Source organism: Siphateles boraxobius, unplaced genomic scaffold, assembly GCF_051911475.1.
Source record: "Siphateles boraxobius isolate OS27281-9 unplaced genomic scaffold, OSU_SipBor_1 2, whole genome shotgun sequence".
Lineage (NCBI taxonomy): Eukaryota > Metazoa > Chordata > Actinopteri > Cypriniformes > Leuciscidae > Siphateles > Siphateles boraxobius.
Window position 1 is genome coordinate 15,586,360 of NW_027508810.1, and position 20,139 is coordinate 15,606,498.

At 42.0% G+C, this 20,139-nt stretch overlaps 1 protein-coding gene across 1 annotated transcript in view; it reads left to right on the forward strand.

Annotated features, from left to right (window-relative positions):
- The window catches only part of tenm2a (teneurin transmembrane protein 2a), a 349,743-nt gene that overhangs the window by 66,208 nt on the left and 263,396 nt on the right, over nucleotides 1-20,139 (forward strand). The window contains exon 2 of the mRNA XM_077236049.1: nucleotides 9,879-10,178. Within this exon, the coding sequence (XP_077092164.1) occupies nucleotides 9,950-10,178 (229 nt within the window). The 5' untranslated portion in view covers nucleotides 9,879-9,949. The remainder of the gene's footprint in view (nucleotides 1-9,878; nucleotides 10,179-20,139) is intronic.

The following is a 20,139-nucleotide window of genomic DNA, read 5'->3' on the forward strand; positions in this document are numbered from 1 at the left end:
GTCTTTCCTAATGACGCTAAATCTAGCATGCTTAATTGGACCAGTGAACTATGTTATTGGAGCTGGGACCGTGTTTCTATTGGCCCCAAAGGCAACCCCAGTCCTGTGACACTGGGGTGGGTGGAGAGGGAGGAAGTACGGAAAGTGTTGGAATGGCTTGGTGGTTGGTAGAGAGAGGAGAATAGACTGAGCCAGTGAATATTGTCACTGCTGTTCAGGATGTTAACTCATAAATTATATGGCACTTGTTTATGTAGCATGCTCTTCAGCATCCATGGGTTGTAGATAAAATGGGACATGGTAGGACAATGATGTGCATTATACATGTGGCACAGCTGGGGAGGATGAAGTGCCCTTGGGATATGGTGCTAGGCCTCTGTATTACCCAACTGAGCATCACTCTAAACTTTAGCTGTGTTCAATCTTTCCATTAGAAGTCCTTCAAACGACAGCCTCTTATAAACCTATCAATGGATACGTGTCTGCCTGCATGCTTTGTTTTGTAGCAAATTTAATCACAACATGTTCTGCCTCTAAACAAGCATCACATCAGACCAAAAACGTTCATTTTTTTGTTTTATTTATATAATTTTTCACAACATTATTTATAGTTGCCAAGCAGCCCGTTCAGTGACGGCGCTTCAAATACAGTATAATGAAATGTGATGCATTCTCTGATTGTTTTTTCTTTGCAATTCACAATGCATTTGAGCTATTGCCGGAAACCAAAATTAAACATTCACCACTACAGATGTACAGTGACATGCATCACATATTACACACAAAAACAAACTTTCTGTTTTGAAATGTTGATTCAGTTTTCTATTGTGAAGGTGTGAATCATCTTTCAAAGACCTGCCAATACGCAACCACAATATTTGCTTTATCATGTTTGGATGGTGAGCATTGTTGTCTTGTTTATCATGCAGGTCCATCTTGAATTTCCCACCGTAAGAGCTGGTGTCCTTTGGCAGTGGTCCTCTGAGCATGCAGCATATTGTATTCCCTCCCCTTGTCATTGAGCCCTCTGGGTTTGGCTGTCCCTTGGCTAGACCAGCCTTCAGTCATATGTGACTCCTCATCTGATGGACATTAATTGCCTCCCTCCAGACTTGTTTGCTGTGGGTAGGACCTGATTATGATGTCATGTGCGCAAGGTTGTGTGCTGACCCATGGCCCATGGGCATTCTGGGAAAACTAGCTTAAAAAGCTATTCTGGTGACCGATTGCACTGGCTCATTCTGCCCAAGAGACTCTTATTATCTACATAAGTCATCTGATTTTAGGTAACATTGACGTGTTACCCAAAGTCAAAATGACTTTATGTAGATAATAAGATTTCGACTTTTTTTAAAATATATTATTACAATTTAAAATAGCTGTTTTCAATTTAAATATATTTTCAAATTGAAATTTTTCCTTACACAAACCTATTGTATGGCTACAAAACACTTGTTATATTGTGCACAAATCATATGGACTACTGTCTGTTATGTTTTTTTTTTTGTTTTTTTTTTTTTGTGTGATGGCATCCATGATCACAATTCACTTTCTTTGTGTGGAAAAGAGCTGCCTAACATGTTGTTGCTTTTTTTGTACGGAAAAATGAAGATGAGTAAATGATGATAGATTTGTCATTTTGGGGAAAATTATCCCTTTAATTGTGAGCCAATCCTGGCCAGTTCTCGCATGTCGTGTATTTATAACGTGGGGTTTTCAGTGAGTTTAAATTAGAGCTTGAGCTGTTTTATCACAGCCTTCTAAATTGAGCTATGATGATGAGGAGGGGTGTCCTATTCACCTGATGAAGACCAGAGATGAGTCGGCCCACTCGCTGCTCACCCGCTGACATTTCCCGCGCAGGAAATGTGTCTCCACTGGCATTTATTCAACGCGGAGAGGTTTCGGCTCCTGGCCGCGCGTGTCATTTACCCGGGAGGTGTTTAAACAGTGCTTCTGTGGCTTTCTAACATGTTCTGCCCTGCCCTTCTCGTGTCCTATGATATGAAGATTAAAACCAACAACAAGGCAGAAGAAAAACGCAGCCTCACTCATCCATAGCGTGGCACCTCTGTCAGTTTGCTAATTACTCGGCATCACCACTCTCTACGGTGGCATTTATTGCAAATTTGAATAATTTGCCCAGCAGATGGTAAGAATGTCAAGCTGTGACACAGATTTACTAATCTTCCCCGAGATGACGGTATGAGGCTGTCAAGTGTATTGTTTTAATAATGCTGGGAGGTGCTGGCGGGTGACGTCTGACCAGTTCTGGCAGCCCTGGCATGGCCCGTGGGTCGCATTCTCCAGTCTGCTCTCTGCGCTGTCTGTGTCAAAGTCCCAACATCTCTTTAACCCTCATCAAGCTTGTGTGGAGAGGAGATGAGTGGTGCACCTGTGCTCCTGAGCCGCCGAAGCCCCCTACGCTCTCACCTGGTGCTATTCATGTACCTCATCTGCTGTTGTTCCAGGCGTTAAGCTTGTCAGCTTTTCTTAACTTCTGAACTTCTTGTCGGGCTCTCAGCATATGTTCGCACGCCTCGCTGAAAGGGAAAAAAAAGATATACATTGGAGAAGTGTGCTTAGATATGCCTTTTTTCCAGTGCTAGAAACACTCAGCAGAGCATCACACCATCTCGGTTATTTCACTTTACGTGAGCTGTAGGTTAATGTATGTGTTATTCCGCTTGGGCGTGGCTTTAGACGTAATCTTGCCGGAGCTATAAAGGAAGTCATTACTCAAAGTCCCAGCAGACTAGGCCGAGCACTGAGTCTAACTGTTTCCCCTAGCAGCAGCTTCCCTCCGTCGGTCCTTAATTACCGCGAACGTTTGCACCTTCGCTCTGGCGACTGCGCGGTTGTGATGGTTGGTGTTAGCTGCGACAGAACAGCACTTCTGAAAGCCTCAGATCCCTTTGTTTAGAGGCAGATTAAGAAACTGAGAGCATGGCCAGGATGTGGATTTTGGAATTAGTCTAATAAACAGTCACTCTTGTTGCTCTTAATTGTGAGAGTGTGAAATTAAGGTTGATGGACAATTGCAGGGCAATTTTAATCTAGGGATCAAGAGTTAGAAGATGTTAAAACAGATGAGAGGACAATAGAAGGTGGAGAGATTGGTAAACTAATTGTATAATTATTCATATTAAAAAATAATTATAAAAAAATACAATATGGTTTCATAAATAAACCGTATATATATATATATATATATATATATATATATATATATATATATATATATATATATATATATATATATATATATATATATATATATATATATATATACTGTTTATTTATGAAACAATATTGTATTTTTTATAATTAGAGAGAGAGATAATAAGAGGGATGAATTGAGCATTAGTGCACCACTTGAATTTGGTCCTGCATGGACCTAAAATGGTGGCCTTGTTCCAGATGAAGCCTGCCATGCACAGGCTCTATCCTGTCGGTCATACCTCCATATAGGACATGATTAATGACCCCTGCCTGGGAGAGGATGCACTCATTAAAATCTTAATCAAAAGCCACACAGTTCTCCTCTGTTCTGCTTTGCCTCACCATCAAGGCTGCAGCACAATTTGTTTCTCTCATCTGTCTGTGAAAAAAGAGCAGTAATGTCACAAGTTAAAAGTACACAGCAGACAAAACCTAAGATGTATGTATGCACTACTTTCTCAAGAGAAATCTCCCCTCTGACTTCCTCCTAAATTGAAACCAAATAAGAACTTATCTTAATGGATGTCAAGTAAACTGTACCCTGATGTGCATTTGTTTAATGGCAATTGAATTCAATGCATTATCTTCAATGTTTATCTAATGTATATCTTTTTTTTTTTCTTGGAAATACATTTTAAACATGTTGTATGTGTAATAGATGAGCAAATATCCCTGCTGAAGAAAGGGTTTGGATGAAGATACTTAAAGTAATTTCTGTGTATGTAATTGTCATTCATTCATTCACAGGAATTATGCAGATAAACTGTAATTTGCTGAATTACAGAAGCAGAGGTCAAGTTATTACAAATGCATAGCCCTTGTATGCTGATTTGTTCACTGTTTTTCAAATTCAAGAACGAAAGATACATTTCAGTCAGCTTATAACATTAAGTGCTGTGTTTTTTTTATAAAAATACCTTCCAATATTTCAACTCGACAATTTGTTATTCTGTGTTTTTAGTGTTTTCAAATTTTATTACTCAAGTAATAGCTGTATTTTTTGAGGCATTGGAGGTCACAGACCATAAACTGAGAAGAGAGGTCAGGGCCATGTTTGTTTATGTTTGTTGTTAAATTGTTCTGGGTTTAATGTCTGGTGCAGACATTTAGACTAGAAAATGGCCCTGCCATCTTAAATAGAACATTATGTCATTATTTACAATGAAGCTTCAACGTTCAAATTTCTAAGGTTAAGGGTTTGTTTATGTCTTTGCCTTGATAAGAGTGCTCCCAGCTTAAATGCTTGGTGATCTCTCTATAGCAGCCAGATTTTTCATTCTGAGCCGTCTCTGCGGAGACCCATGTCATTTTTAAACTCTCGCCCTTGAAAGTTCAATTTAGTCAGAAGCTCTTTGGCATGCTAAAATTGTGCTTCTGTAATATTTTTCAGATTAATTCTCAACTCTTCTATCGCTTCCCTATAAAGCCTTCAGTTCACCTGTGATTTCATGGTATCCACTGCAGTTTTATTTACATTCTCTCTTTGGACATTCATCTCTTTCCTATGTCTCACGTAGATTGTGACTGTGTTGTGTTTTGGAAGAAGTTAAAATCAGATTCTTAACCTGAAATTCAATTCTTATTCATCTGTATGTGTGCGCACATGTGTAAACTCAGTGTTGTTTACTGCTTTTACCAAGAAAATAGGTCCATGTAACTCATCTCAACTACAGTCCTGGGGACCCACTGCTCTGCATATTTTGTAGGCCTCACTCATTTTACACACTCACAATCAGTGTGCGTCTCAATCAGCTCCCTAGTTCAGTATTCAGGGCACTGATCAGGGATGATCATATATTCTGTGCCCCTGCACTAACCCTACCCATAAGCCTACTACCCCTTACAGAAAACTTTTGGCATTTTTTGAATTTCAAAAAACACAGTTTAGTATGTTTTTAAGCTATTTGGTTTACGAGGACATAGGAAGTGTCCACCATGTTTACGTTGCAATACCCATTTCATTATACACACTTGTGTCCTCATAATCCATATATACAAGAACACACATACACAATAAATGTGTATAGATAGACAGACAGATAGAAAAAGGTAGAGTGACAGAGACAGATGGATGGATGGATGGATGGATAGATGGATGGATGGATGGATGGATGGATGGATGGATGGATGGATGGATGGATGGATGGATGGACAGATGAATAGGTGGATGGACAGACATACAATATGTATCACGAACTTGCCGTGGAATGAAGACGATTGATGCAGGATCCAAATAACATTAAAGTTTACTGGTGAGTAACACATATATCATGACCACATTCAAAGGGTAACTAAACCCTAAACCAACTTTTTTTAGTTAATGATCTGTAAGAATGGGGCTTTATTAGTACTGTTCATTGATTCGAGTAACTTTTTTGACATTTGTGTATAAAGTGTTTTAATTCTACAATATATGGTGTAAAAACGTCTGAGTGCTGCCCTCTTCAGGTTGAACGGTGGCTACTGCAGTTGAATTTTCCTATTGGATGTTTGCGGTGGTTCCTGACGTAAGGGGGTTATTGGTGAGGTAGGCAAGTTCCATACAGACAGATGCGTCTCAGGTGCACGCCCCCCTCTGCTGGGCTCTGCCCACTTTTCCAGCATTTTTCAAATATTGCCAGTGGGTGGAGTCAGGCTCTGACCAGGGGTTTAGTTACCCTTTCAATAACTGACAAAGGATGAACAGAACAGGGAGTATACATACACAGAGTGAGGAGGCAGCTAAACAGGCACAGGTGGAGGAAGGTGAACTAATCAGTGACTAACGAGAACAGGTGCAGACAATACATGACATCATGGTGACAATATGCAGATAGATTCAGTATAGACCGACAGATATGCAGACAGAAAGACAGACTGGCAAACAGATGGATATGTTTACTATCATGTTTGATCAATTCAATGCATAACAGATAAATAATTAATTTCTTTTCCTTCTTTTTATATCTTACTGACCCCCAAACTTTTGAACGATTGTGTATTTATAGTTAAATTAGTCACATCTAATAAGATTAATCAGAGTTAATCATTTAAAACTTTGCGGTTCATTCATGAGATTGTATTATTATATTCACAGTGACATTCACATATTATATTCACATATTCACATAATAAAATCATATTATTAATTCACATTCCTAATAAAAAAAAACAAAATGGACAGGTAGATAACGTCGACAGATAATTTGCTGTATATTTAGATAGAAAATTATGCAGTTATACGGACAGACAGGAAGATTGGTAGGTATGTAGAAAGGTAGGTGTGGGATAGATAGGCGTGTTCACAAACTTTGATGCGTTCTACATTATTGTTTCCCAGTAATTGATCGCCTGTCCTAGATTCTTCCACCAATCCTTTTGTTCCTCCTCACTTCATGGCTCTTTCTTCATCATGTCTCATGTCCCTCTCTCTGGGGAGGATGGTAGTCCTGTGAAAGGGGGAAGTATCAGTAGGCTGAGCCTGAGGAGAGGGAGGCAGGATCTGCTCTGAGCCCTGAGGCCACTCTTCTCCTCCACTGCATGTAATGAATGGAAAGACTGACCTGGTTGTGCTGCAGCCTGTGCTCATATTGACCCGGTTCTCCTCCACACCATCGTGCATCATCTCACCACTGTGGTGTTAGAGCACCCCCAAGGCCCTCCTTCAACCAGCTCTCTCTCCCACACACTCGCGCGTGTGACGCTCTCGCAGAAATCCACTGTGTCACTGCATCTTAAATCAGAGTTCTGAAAGGCCCCTGCAGCCCAATGGCTGACCAAATAAACCTCTCCAGACATCACAACAAAGCTTTGCAGTGCAGGCCTGGTAGAATAAAGGAAGGTCAGATGCAATGAATGGATTTTTTATTTTTTTTTACTCGAAATGGACAGTTTCATATTTGGATGGACATAGGTAATTGATCATTCATTCGTGAGCAAATATTTTTCCTGCGTTTCACAATCCGAAGCTCTGTCTGTTTTATATTCGGGGTAATAAACACTCCCATTCTGAACCGTTAATGGCCTCTGCAATTGAATGTTTTATTTAAGCCCATAATGAGGACTTTATAAACATTAACTATCCACTTCTAATCAACAGACACTGGAGGCAAATCTTGAAATGACCTTATAGTCTCCTTTAATGAATCCGTATTAAGCCAGTGTTGCACGCTTTGTCTGTCTCTTTCCTTTTATGCGATTGTTTCGCAGTAAATAATTATCCTGTTAGGTGACCTGATTATTTTTCCTCTGCATATTCAATTATTTTCAGTATGTGCAGGACAGCTAGTGGCTGTGCTGTTATGTAATGATCTGTTGCTGTGCAGGAAAATCATCCTCTCCATGCCACACGCCTGACTGTCCCTGGGGCATTGGACTTCTCCTCCAATCAAACTAATACAGGAGGAACATGTATGTTGGGTGTGGGGGGCAGGAGTAGGTCGAGTTTGTGTCTGTCTGTTTTACTAAGTGCGGTCAGAACAGAGGGCCAGCTAAAATTCCTCCTGATGTACTCTGTACTGGGAGAGAGTTTAGAGAGAGAGCGTGTGTGTGTGTGTGTGTGTGTGTGTGTGTGTGTGTGTGTGTGTGTGTGTGTGTGTGTGTGTGTGTGTGTGTGTGTGTGTGTGTGGAGGGAAGTTGGCTGCAGCTGGACAAGTGTGGGTGAATTTACCTTTAATTAGTGTCTAATTAGTGTCAACTGGCTTTCACGCTAAAACTGTGCGTTCATGTCTGAAGTTAGAATGGTATTGGTGTCAGATATGTGGCCTTTGTGGGTAGTATTGCACATGCTCTGAAGATTTGCACAGTTAGAGGTGAAGTAAAAAAAAAAAAATGAAAACTGTGCAGTGAGAAAATTAACGCTTTAATTTTTGTGATTATATGCTCTTTTTGTGCTAATTACACGCCCCACATCCAGACTTCCTCTCCTGGACTTCTGAAGCACATAATAATATTAATACTATATATTTTTTTATTCTATATTTATTCGGGGATTCAATGCGTAAATGTACACTACTTTGCAAAAGTCTGGGGTCTGTAAGATTTTGATTACCAAGGCTAAAAAACTGTAATATTATTCCAATTTAAAATAACTGTTTTCTATTTTAATATTTTTTAAAATGCAATTTATTCCTGTGATGCATAGCGCATTTTTCAGCATCACTACTTCAGATGCAATCCTTCAAAAATCCTTCTAATATGCTGATTTGCTGCTCAAGTAACATTTATTGTTATTATTATTATTATTATTATTATTATTATTATTATTATTATTATTATTATTATTATTATTATTATTATTGTAATCAATGTCTAAGACAGTTTTGCTGCTTAATATTTTTGTGCGAACCATAATACTTTTTCCTAGAACTTTTTTGAATAAAATATTTTATATTTAAATATTTTAAAAAAAGAAAGAAACTTTTATAACATTTTTAATGTTTTTGCTGTCACTTTTGATCAATTTAATGCATCCTTGCTGAATAGAATTACTTATTTCTTTCTTTCCACTGGTACTGTATTTATAATTAAATTAATCACAGCTAATGTGATTAATCATTGTTAATCATATCAAACTGTGCAGTTCATTAGTGAGAATTTATTATTATATTCACATTCACAATAACATTAATCATTTGCATTCCTAATAAATCCCCAAATAAAATGAAACTATACAGAACAAAGTATTTTAACATTGGAAAGCACCTTAAAAAAGTGGCGGAACTTATCTGTCTTTGATAGTTTAGGGCTAGGGTAGCATCTCAGTTAGTGTGCATTGGATTTAAAATAGATAAGTGCTGGTGGTTTTGTGTATGAGCGTGTGATATGATCGGGCCGAGCTGTGTTCGGCTCCCTGTTTTCCTCGGCACATCCAGGCATCTGTGATTATCCTCTCACAGCCACAGAGGGAGCTTTTCTCACTCTGTCTGCGATAATGAGGAAGAGACTCGCAATGCCCTCAAGTCATTTCCTTTCTCCTCCCCCTTCTCCTCTGTTTCACTCTATCACTCATTCTTCACCGGCATCATGACTTCACTCCTCCACACGTCTCAGTTCCTGCTCTACTATTTCATCTGTGATTATGGCTTTAATGACAGCTTCTTCTTTTGGTTTAGATGGCTCTCCACTGTTTGGTTTATGAACAAGCCATGCAGCCAAAGTTGCTGTGGAAAGAGATTTTGTTTGTCCGTAATTCACAGACAGGATTTATTCGTTTGACAATGACTGAATGATATGCTGTTTCCTTTCTAATACCTAGAAATAAACATTTTCACATTTTGCTGTGTGAAGTATCTGTGAAGTTCTTCAGAATGGTAAAAGGTGTTACATATTGCGGAGTACCACATTCTTTTTGGTGGCTGAAGCATAATCAAATTATCCAAAAGAGTTTATAACTTTTTTAATAATGGATTTTTTAATTCTACGCAATCCTCCAAAGCTTTCTGATCCCATGTGGGTCTGAATTTATGATGATGCAGTGCTGATAAAACGGCCTTAATCAGTAAAATTCTCTAGCAGAAAGCTTCTCTGGATAAGAGTTTGCTGGCAAACAACATGACTATGTTGGTCCACTAGCTGGACCAGCACAAAACCAGCATAAACCAGCAATTCATGTTGGTCGTTTTGGCAGGGAATTTATGTTTTGAAATCTGTTGATTTGTGTTGTCTTCTATTAACAGGTGAAGGACTGTACAGCTGTTGAGACCTCCACCTTGTGGACTGATCTGATCATCGGGCTGCAGCAGATGTCATGGATCTGAAGGAGCGCAGGCACCGTACACTGACCCACGGCCGCTGTGGGAAAGATTTCCAGTTCACCACGTCCTCCCTGGACAACGACGAATGTCGCGTACCCACCCAGAAATCCTACAGCTCTAGTGAGACCCTGAAAGCTTTCGATCATGACTCTCGCATTCATTATGGAGGATGTGTGGCGGACCTGGTTCACCATGAAGCAGATGAGTTCACCAGACAAGGAGGTAAACACACAAGAGATATACCACAAAGCATAGACACAACCACATATACTGTACAGCACAAACGCAACTCAGAATTGCCAAAGATACAGCGTTAATTATCATATACCACATGCATTTAGCAGTGTTGGAATATTGTATATTTGATCTTTTAGGACAATAAAAATGTGTTTTTAAAAATGCATCCTTACTGAATACTTTTTAATTCACGCTAAACACATGTATAATGTTACAGAAGATTTTTATTTCAAATAAATGTCATTCTTTTGACCTTTTTAATAATAATAAAAAAAATAATAATCATAAAAAAAAGCCAAATGTGTTTTTTGAACACCAAATCAGCATGTTTGAAGGATCATGTGACACTGAAGATTATCGCTGAAAATTCACCTTTGTCATCTCAAAATTAAAGTAAAAATTTCATTTTAAAACAGAAAATAGGGTAACACTTCATTTTACAGTGTCCGTAACATGTTACAAGGACTTACTATTTTAATAACAGTATATTATACTTAATTACATTCAACTAACCCTAACCCAATTATATCTAATTAAGTACACATTGATAATTAATTTAATTCAGAATTTAAATGTATAGTTGTATGTAGTCGTATAGTTGTATAACAAATGTTTAACCAAAAATCGTTATTGTAATATTAAATTTTGTAAATTTCAATATATTTTGATATTATAATATATATTACAATCTATATTATTATTCAAATAAATGCAGCTTTTAATGACCTTAAACCTTGGAATAGTATTATATCCCTGTATCAGAGATTCCATTAATTATGAAATACACTCAATGTTTAGAACTAAATTACAAAAGTACACGGTTCAAAATGACCAAATTCATAAATATTACACCATTTTTACTTACAGAGTGACTGAAACAATTTGTGTCATAGAATACGCACGTTTGTTCACATTTTGAACGTTCTTTCTTTTCATTTATTCAGATCTGAGGTGAATTATCCATTGTCGCTTCCAGTATGTCTATAAAATTTATGCAAAATGATATTCAAAATCACATTCAATTATTTTAACATTAAATGAAGGACATGATCAGTACCTGAGATTACAGTCACAATGTCACAGAATGTCACAAAACTTTAGGGTGATAATAATTTGATTTATGATTTTTGATCAACAAAAACAAATTCACATTGTGTCTATGGCATATATATATATATATATGGCATATATATATGGCATATATCTGTGCTTCTACATGACATGTGTTGTACAGAGAAGGGTTGAAGCATAAAAGCAGAATAGTTCAGTTAACAGACCAGCTCTGTGTTTACGCTGGAGAGAAGTGCAACTCGACCTCAGAGCGCATACTTAAATTACAGGAAGTCCCTCCAAGTCTGCCCCCTGCTGCTTCAAATATGTCACCTATTCCCAGCAGACGTTTTCCAGCCTGATGCCACTGATCCGCCGTCACCTGTTCAGTCTTATTCTTCTTATAGCTTATGCTGGTCGACCCACTTCATGCCTCAGGCTGTAGACTTGTTGCTGACTCTATGCAGGGATGTTCGGCACAGTGCCAAACTACAGATGAATGCTAAAATAACAGGAGACTTTTGATAGGTGCTGATTCAAATTGAAGGTGACTGGCTTACTAGCCCAAACTCAAGTGATTGGTTCAGATATGCTACCCTTTGTTTAATCTTTGTGTTTTACATCCCTTTTTGAATGTCTTTGATGATGCTAATAAGAAAAGTCAGTTGCTTCAACTGAGGCAGGCTAGAAAAGGAAGCAGTAGAGGAAGAACAGGAAGAGAGCGAGCGAGTACTGTCTAAATGCTGCACCTTCATAATGAGCAGGCTGCTGTGGATCCGGAGCGGGGGTCATCTTTAAAAATAGGAGGGTCAGGCCTGCGAGTCGTCCTCTGCGTGAGCCGCTGCCGGTGCCGCATTGATTGCACTGAAATGGATTTCAACTCGATGCCATTGATCAGTGCCAGACCGGGTTTTCAGAGCGAGAGAGGAAGACAAGCCCGCTGGAGAGATTGCAGACTCTTTTCTCTCCTTCCATTCAACTGTTTCTTGCCACAGCACTTAGCCACTGACAACAGATCTCAGAGCTCATGCAGCCCGGGGTGGGGTGGCCTGTGTCCCCTCGGGGGATGTGGTGACAGCGACAGTGAGCTAGAATTATGGGTAGCTTTAGAGAACTGGATTGAGGGAGGACAGATAGACAGACTGACAGGCTGTGGAGAAGCAGAGAGTTGGTAGCCGTCAGATTGATGCTACTTGAGGCGCTAGCGGCTCACTGACTGCAGATGCATCCGTGGGAAGTGTTGCCACGGGAGACTAACAGTGTGCAAGGGCCATATGTAACAGCACTCAAAGGGCACTGCCAAATTACGCTCCTCACTCCCGCTCACTCACATAGTCATCACGGCCCACGTAAATGGTTGCGCAGAGAGGAAGCGGAATATTACTTTTCAACTTTTTTAAGAGAGCTATTTTCTGTCCGAATGAACAGTCCAACCTTTCACTCCGACTGCATTCCGTGTTTGTGGACACAACATGCTCCTAATGCTCCTGAGCGTCATGCTGAGTGCAGATTTGACTCTTAATGCTCCTCACTTTAAGTCTCTTTGCTGTGTGGGGTATGAGAATATGCTCACAGGTCAGGATTGTCGCTCAGATAAGGTACTTAAAGCATTCCGACTGTCATTTTTTTTTGTATATACACTTTTTTTTTGTACTAGCTGGCCTGTTTATTTGTTTATTTGTTTATTTAATTGATCATGCTATTTTCCAGTTTACGTTTTTACATTTAGCTGTCAACTAATGCTCACTTAGGTGATCCTTTAGGTATCCTCTTAAATGTAATCTTTAGCAAATCTGAAAATAAGAATTTATTCCGCATAAGGAAGAAATACATAGTTTTCAACGACATGAGGGTGAGCAAATTATTGAATTAATTAATTTTCATTTTTGGGTGAACTAACCCTTTAAGTAATTTGTAATGTGTTGTTAGCAGTGCCATTTTAGCCAGAACAATGGAGAATTGAACTGAATCAGTTAAATGGTCGTAAATGACATTGTATTGATTGATGAGGTGAGCTAGATTCCTAGCGTCCCTTACTTTGATTGTCATTGATTTTGCCACTTATTTCTATAAACAGATGTGTTCGACATCTCAGTAATGGTCCCTCTTAGGTGAAAATGAAAACTGAGCTGGGCTCTTTGGCTCACTGGTGGCTCTCACGCGCATGGTCCAGCTGCGAACGGTAGGCCAGTAGATCGAATGTTCCATCACTCTCCGCCCCTCTATGTCTTCACACCCCTGCAGGGGCACATCTGTGTCTACAGAGACACATCTGTGTCTGCACAGGCCTTCGGTAGAGATGCTACTCTCATTTCCTGTCCTGCAACAGCATAGATTGCAGCAAGCTTTTATTTTGTTTTGTTTTTTTTGCTGTAAACTTTGGTTGCACCTTACTATCTGTGATGGGGACACTATTGGCAACGCTTTGTGTTTGTGCGTGTAGGGATGCTAATTTAACTTAAGTTATTCTAATTAACTATAAATAAATTATATATATATATATATATATATATATATATATATATATATATATATATATATATATATATATATATATATATATATTAAAATAGTCTATTAACAACCCTTCATGACTGTATAAAATGTGCATCTGGGTTTTTTATAGACTGGCTCTATTGTGGATTTCAGAGGACAGCAGCACACTGCCTAACTTCTAATTCCTACTTTATGAGCTAACTAAAACAAACTGATAGCTTGTGCACAGCATTCAAAGAGGAGCAAGAACAAGCTAGTCATCTTCTGTTTAGGAGTCCCCCAGCAGTTTGTTTATGAAATTGTACTTGACTTTTCTCAGTCTCGTTCTTTCCCACTTCGTCCCCTCTCCTCACCCTACAGCTGTGGTTTTGATGTGGGATCAGCTGTCAAGTCACACATTTCATTGATTATTTTATTTTGTTGATTCTGTACTTTGTTGGTTTATCGCAATAAATCTGGGCAGGAAAAGATCAAAGGGAGAACAAAAGAACCTGGCGGGTATTAAAAATAAAAGACTCTGAGATTAAATGCAGTCTCTCTCTCTCTCTCTCTCTCTCTCTCTCTCTCTCTCTCTCTCTCTCTCTCTCTCTCTCTCTCTCTCTCTCTCTCTCTCTCTCTCTCTCTCTCTCTCTCTCTCTATCTCTCTCTCTCTCTCTGTCTTTCTGTCTCTCTCTCTGCCCTCGTCACATTCTATTTCTCATTGCCCTGCAGCCTTGTCCACTCTTCCAAACACCCTGGAACTCTTTTCACATCAACCTTGAGACAGCCAAGAGTTTTCTTGTTTGCTCATTGATGGCTTGGGAATTGGTTTCAAGTGTCCCTGAAGCTTCCAGACGCTCCTCTGTCTGTAACTAGTCTGCTTGTCAACCCATACAAGCAAAGCGGTCCATTTCAAGGCAAAAAAAAAAAAAAAAATAGATATGTATGCTTTTAATTAACCCATCAACAACATCAGCAAAATGCTCTAACATTTATTCTTAGGACATGGAACCAAAGTTTACCCAAATTTTTTTTCCAAATAGCAACATTTACTTTCCACGTTTTAAATGTAATCAGACATTATCACTAGATTTGAGAGGATATGTTTTAGCACATACAGTATGTACCATTTCAACGTATTTATCTCTTTATTTTTTTTTGTAATTATATAGTTGCTTTCTGCCTCATACCCTTAGTGTCCTCAGACTATACCTCAACTCTGTATGGTAGAGTTGTAACACAATTAGTAGCTTGCAACATTAGAAATACAAAAATATGTCATGCTCAAAATATAGTTTAACACCTTAAGATATTAATTCTGACTGTGGTACTAGTTCAATAGATTGAGCTGAAGATCATTTGAAACCATCATGTGGTCTCAGTTCATTTACTCATTGAAGTGTATGATACAAATTTGACACATTATTTTTGTATCTGAGTGTGTGACACATATTGAGTGATAGGCAAGGGGGAAAAAATCCTTTTGTGAAAAACTCAAGCAGCGGGAGATCACAGCCAAACAGGCATAAACTTCTGAACAGATTAATCCAGCATTTTATTTATTTATTTGTTTGTTTGTTTGTATTTTTAAACTTAGGTTGTACGTATATCGTGAGCTTAGAATTATATGGTTCTATCTCCACTTTTGGTCGAAATTTAGTTCCCTTTCAAGGGAACTTCGAGCTGCGTCAAACGCTGCGGGAACGCCCCTGCGTTGTGCGTCATGAAGCACGTATGGAATCAGCCCAATGGAGAGATGAAACGTCATAGGCGGGTGACGTCATCGACCAGGAAACTATAAAGCACCCCAAAAACACAAGCGCATTAGCTTCTGTGCTTTCAGTCGCGCTACATGTGAATCTGTCCCTGTGTGATATTGTCTGTCTTACATACCCTGCACCACACAAACAATTTATCCCTATATATATATATATTGAGAGATTATGGCGGACGAACAGCAGTTTAGAAAGTGTGTTCCTCCCTGCTCGCGTTATTTAACGAGCGGGGATACACATGATCTTTGTGTTGTTTGTTTGGGAGTTCAGCATGCCCAGTTTGCTCTCGAGGGAGCAGACTGTGAGCATTGCGAGCGTTTGCCGTTAAGGACGCTCCGCTCCCGCCGGTCGCTCTTTGAGGAGAGCGGTTCGGTGCGCGCTCCCCGCGGTTCGGGTCCCGCTTCTGCCGAGGCAGAGCGGCGGCGCTTATCGTGGGGATCGCAGATGGATCTCACAGCGGGGTTTGAGACGGGCTCTGCCTTATCTCTCCCTTCACCTGTGAGATCCAGTGCCTCAGTCCCGGGTTCGGAAGCACGCGCTGCGGTTTCTTCCGCTCGGGCTGAGGCACCAATGCTGCAGCTATCCAGTTCTGAGGAACTTGATGTTGTTAGTGTTGAGGGAGATGTGGAGGATTCGCCACCCCACACTCCTGAGAGTGATGAGCTTATGGAGGTGTTAACAAGAGCTGTTGAAAAACTTAATATTGAATGGCCAGTGACTAGACAGGAGTCTGTTTCTAAATCAAAGTTGGATGAGAGATTTTTGCCGTCACGTGTGCAGCCTCCACGCCGGTGCCTGCCGTTTTTCCATGATCTCCACACCGAGGTGTCGAAATCATGGAGAAAACCGGTGTCATATAGAGTGTTTAGTCCCCAGACTTCAACATACGCTAATATTATGGGAGCCAAGGCTCATGGTTATGGTGCTTTGCCTCGTGTGGAAGAGACGCTTGCGAGCCATCTCTCCCCCGAAGCAGCATCATCTTTTAAGGCACCGGCATTACCCACCAAGCCTTTAAGAAACACTTCGGCTTTAGTGGGTAAAGCATATTCGGCAGCAGGTCAGGCTGCGTCATGTCTGCATACTATGTCAATCTTGCAGGCATACCAGGCTGATCTGCTAAGGGACATGAGTGAGAGTGAGGAGGTCAGTACTGACGTAGTTCGCGAACTGCGTCAGGCTGCTGATTTATCCCTGCGTGCCACCAGAGAATCGGCCAAATTAATGGGTCGTTCTATGGCAGCTCTGGTGGCCGCAGAAAGACATTTGTGGTTAAATCAGACTAATATTAAAGAGAGAGAAAAAGCTTTTCTTTTAGATGCTCCTCTTTCTCCCATGGGGTTGTTTGGTGATGCTGTGAATTCAGTTATCGATAAATTCCAAGAAGAAAAGAAACAAACTGCAGCTTTTAAAAAGTTTCTTCCCCTTAAAGTTCATGTCCCTGGGGCTGCTGGGCGGGAGCAGCCCCGGCCGTCTTCGAGCTCATCACATAGAGCGCAGCAGAGGCAGAGTGTCGCGTCTCGTGCTCCCCCTGCTGGACAGTGGGCTCAGCCGCGACACTCTCAGCCGAAGCCTTCTCCCAGTAGAACTGATCTGAGGACAGTTATATTGGCTAAGAAGGCTTCGGCTAAGAAGAAGTCCTGACGCCAAGCCGTTCAGGATGCTGAGGGTGGTCCCCACCGAGGCGGAAAGGTGTTCACCTCTTTTTACGGTGCCCATTCCTCCTCGGTGCCCTCAGGGGCTCGTTCTGCCAACCCCGCCTTTATGCCGGGGCACAGACGATCCCAGCGAACGCTTTCCCGAGGGACGCTCGCTCCCTCTGAGGAGGGTCTCAGAGCGGTCAGACCAGTTGTTCCCTGCCGGTGCGCCGTTACAGGGCGCTGCGTCTGCTGCTCAAGTTACACCAGAGGCCAGTCTCGAGAGGCTGGTACCCTTAGTAGAATTTCTGGCAGAGTGGAAAAGCCTTCCAAAAATATCTCATTGGGTCCTGCAGACAGTAGAAAAGGGTTATGCTATCCAGTTCAGGTGTCGTCCACCAAAATTCAGAGGGGTTCTGCACACAGTGGTGGGCCCCGAGCAGGCTCTGGTATTGGAACAAGAGGTGAAAACGCTCCTTCAAAAAGAGGCTATAGAACGGGTTCCTCCTCCCAGTTTGGAGTCAGGTTATTACAGCCGATATTTCATCGTTCCAAAGAAGGATGGGGGGTTGCGTCCAATTTTAGACCTGCGCATATTGAATCGCTCGGTAGGGAAGCTAAAATTCAAGATGCTCACTATCAAGCAGATCGTGTCTCAAATCAGGTCCGAGGACTGGTTTGTCACGATAGATCTGAAGGACGCATACTTCCATGTGTCCATCCTTCCACAACACAGGAAGTTCCTGAGGTTCGCCTTCGGGGGCGAGGCGTACCAGTACAGGGTTCTTCCGTTTGGCCTAGCTTTATCTCCCCGCACTTTCACGAAATGCATGGATGCAGCACTAGTGCCTCTGAGGCTTCAGGGCATTCGTATTCTCAATTACATCGACGATTGGTTGATTTTAGCTCAGACCGAGCAGATGGCGGTTCGGCATCGAGATGTCGTCCTCGCTCATATCAGAAAGTTGGGGTTGAGGCTGAACGCAAAGAAAAGTGTATTATCTCCTTCCCAGAAGACCACTTTTCTGGGTGTCGTTTGGGATTCGGTATCGATGCGGGCGCGACTCTCTCCGACCCGCATCGCTTCGATTCTCTCAGCTGTGAAACAAGTGAAGCTAGGCCAGCTACTCACTGTCAAGCAGTTTCAGAGACTGTTGGGTCTGATGGCAGCAGCGTCCAACGTTATACCTTGCGGCCTGTTGTACATGAGACCGCTACAGTGGTGGCTCAGGACCAAGGGATTCTCCCCGAGGGGAAATCCGCTCCGCACGTTCAAAGTCACGCGGCGCTGCCTTCGTGCTCTGGTCATGTGGAGAGAAACTTGGTTCCTATCCAAAGGTCCTGTGCTGGGGGCTCTTTGTCGTCGCATAACGCTAACGACGGATGCTTCCCTCACAGGGTGGGGGGCGGTCATGAGTGGTCGCCCAGCCCAAGGTCTGTGGCAGGATCATCATCTTTCGTGGCACATAAATTGTCTAGAGATGTTGGCTGTGTTTCAGGCTCTGAAACACTTCCTAACAGACCTGAGAGGCCATCATGTGTTAGTTCAATCAGACAACACGTCGGTGGTCTCTTATATAAATCATCAGGGGGGCCTGCGGTCTCGCCGGCTTTACAAGTTGGCCCGTCAGATCCTCCTGTGGTCCCAAGGGAAGCTACTATCTCTGAGAGCAATGTATCTCCCTGGGTATTTGAATGTGGTAGCAGACTCCCTGTCGAGGCAGGGGCCGAGGCCAGGGGAATGGAGACTCCACCCCGAGGTGGTGGAGCTCCTTTGGTTGAGTTTCGGTCGCGCCGAGGTGGACCTATTCGCTTCCAAGGAGACCACTCATTGTCATCGGTGGTTCTCCATCACTCTTCCAGCCCCCCTGGGGTTGGATGCTATGGTGCAGCCGTGGCCGAGGTCACGTCTGTACGCCTTTCCCCCGATTGCTCTGTTACCAGGAGTTCTGGAGAGGGTCCGCCGGGACGGGGTCAGTCTACTACTAATAGCCCCGTTCTGGCCGGCCCGAGTATGGTTTGCAGACCTGATTTCTCTCCTGGACGGTTCTCCTTTGGAGCTCCCGGTCAGGAGGGATCTACTCTCCCAGGCGGGGGGCACGATACTTCACCCCCGCCCAGAATTGTGGAAACTGTGGGCTTGGCCTCTGAGGGGGCCCAGCTCATAGACTCCGGTCTCTCAACCGAGGTTGTTGAGACCATTCTTAACTCCAGAGCTCCATCCACGAGGAAGCCTTATGCCTTGAAGTGGAAACTTTTCACTTCTTGGTGTGGAGAACACCTGCAGGACCCAGTTAACTGCCCAGTGGGTGCAGTGCTGGAATTCCTGCAGGAGCGCTTCTCCACAGGGTTATCCCCCTCCACACTAAAGGTGTATGTGGCGGCACTAGCTGCTTACCACGTCCCTTTCAGTGGAGTTTCTCTTGGGAGACACCCGCTTATAACTCGTTTCCTCCGTGGCACTTTGAGGCTGAGGCCAGCAGTTCGTACGAGGGTGCCGACTTGGGATCTGGCCATTGTATTAGAAGGTCTTTCCCTAGCTCCTTTTGAACCTATCGAAGAAGTTCCCGAGAAGTTTCTCACTTTTAAGACTATCTTTTTGCTTGCTATCTCTTCACTAAAAAGAATCGGAGATTTGCAGGCTCTGTCGGTTTCACCCTCGTGCCTGGAATTTGCACCTGGCATGGTTAAAGCTTTTCTGCATCCTAGACCAGGTTACGTTCCTAAGGTTCCTACTAATATTGTTAGACCTACGGTTCTGCAGGCTTTCTGTCCTCCTCCATTTATGTCATCGGACCAGGAGAAACTTAATTCACTCTGCCCTGTTAGGGCATTAGACGCTTATGTCCACAGAGCTGCCCTGTGGAGGAAATCAGAACAACTTTTTGTATGTTTCGGGCCACCCAGGAAAGGGTGTCCGGCGTCTAAACAGAGAATGAGCAAGTGGGTGGTTGAGGCTATCTCACTTGCTTATGAGTCGGCTGGCCAGCCTTCACCTTTGGTTGTCCG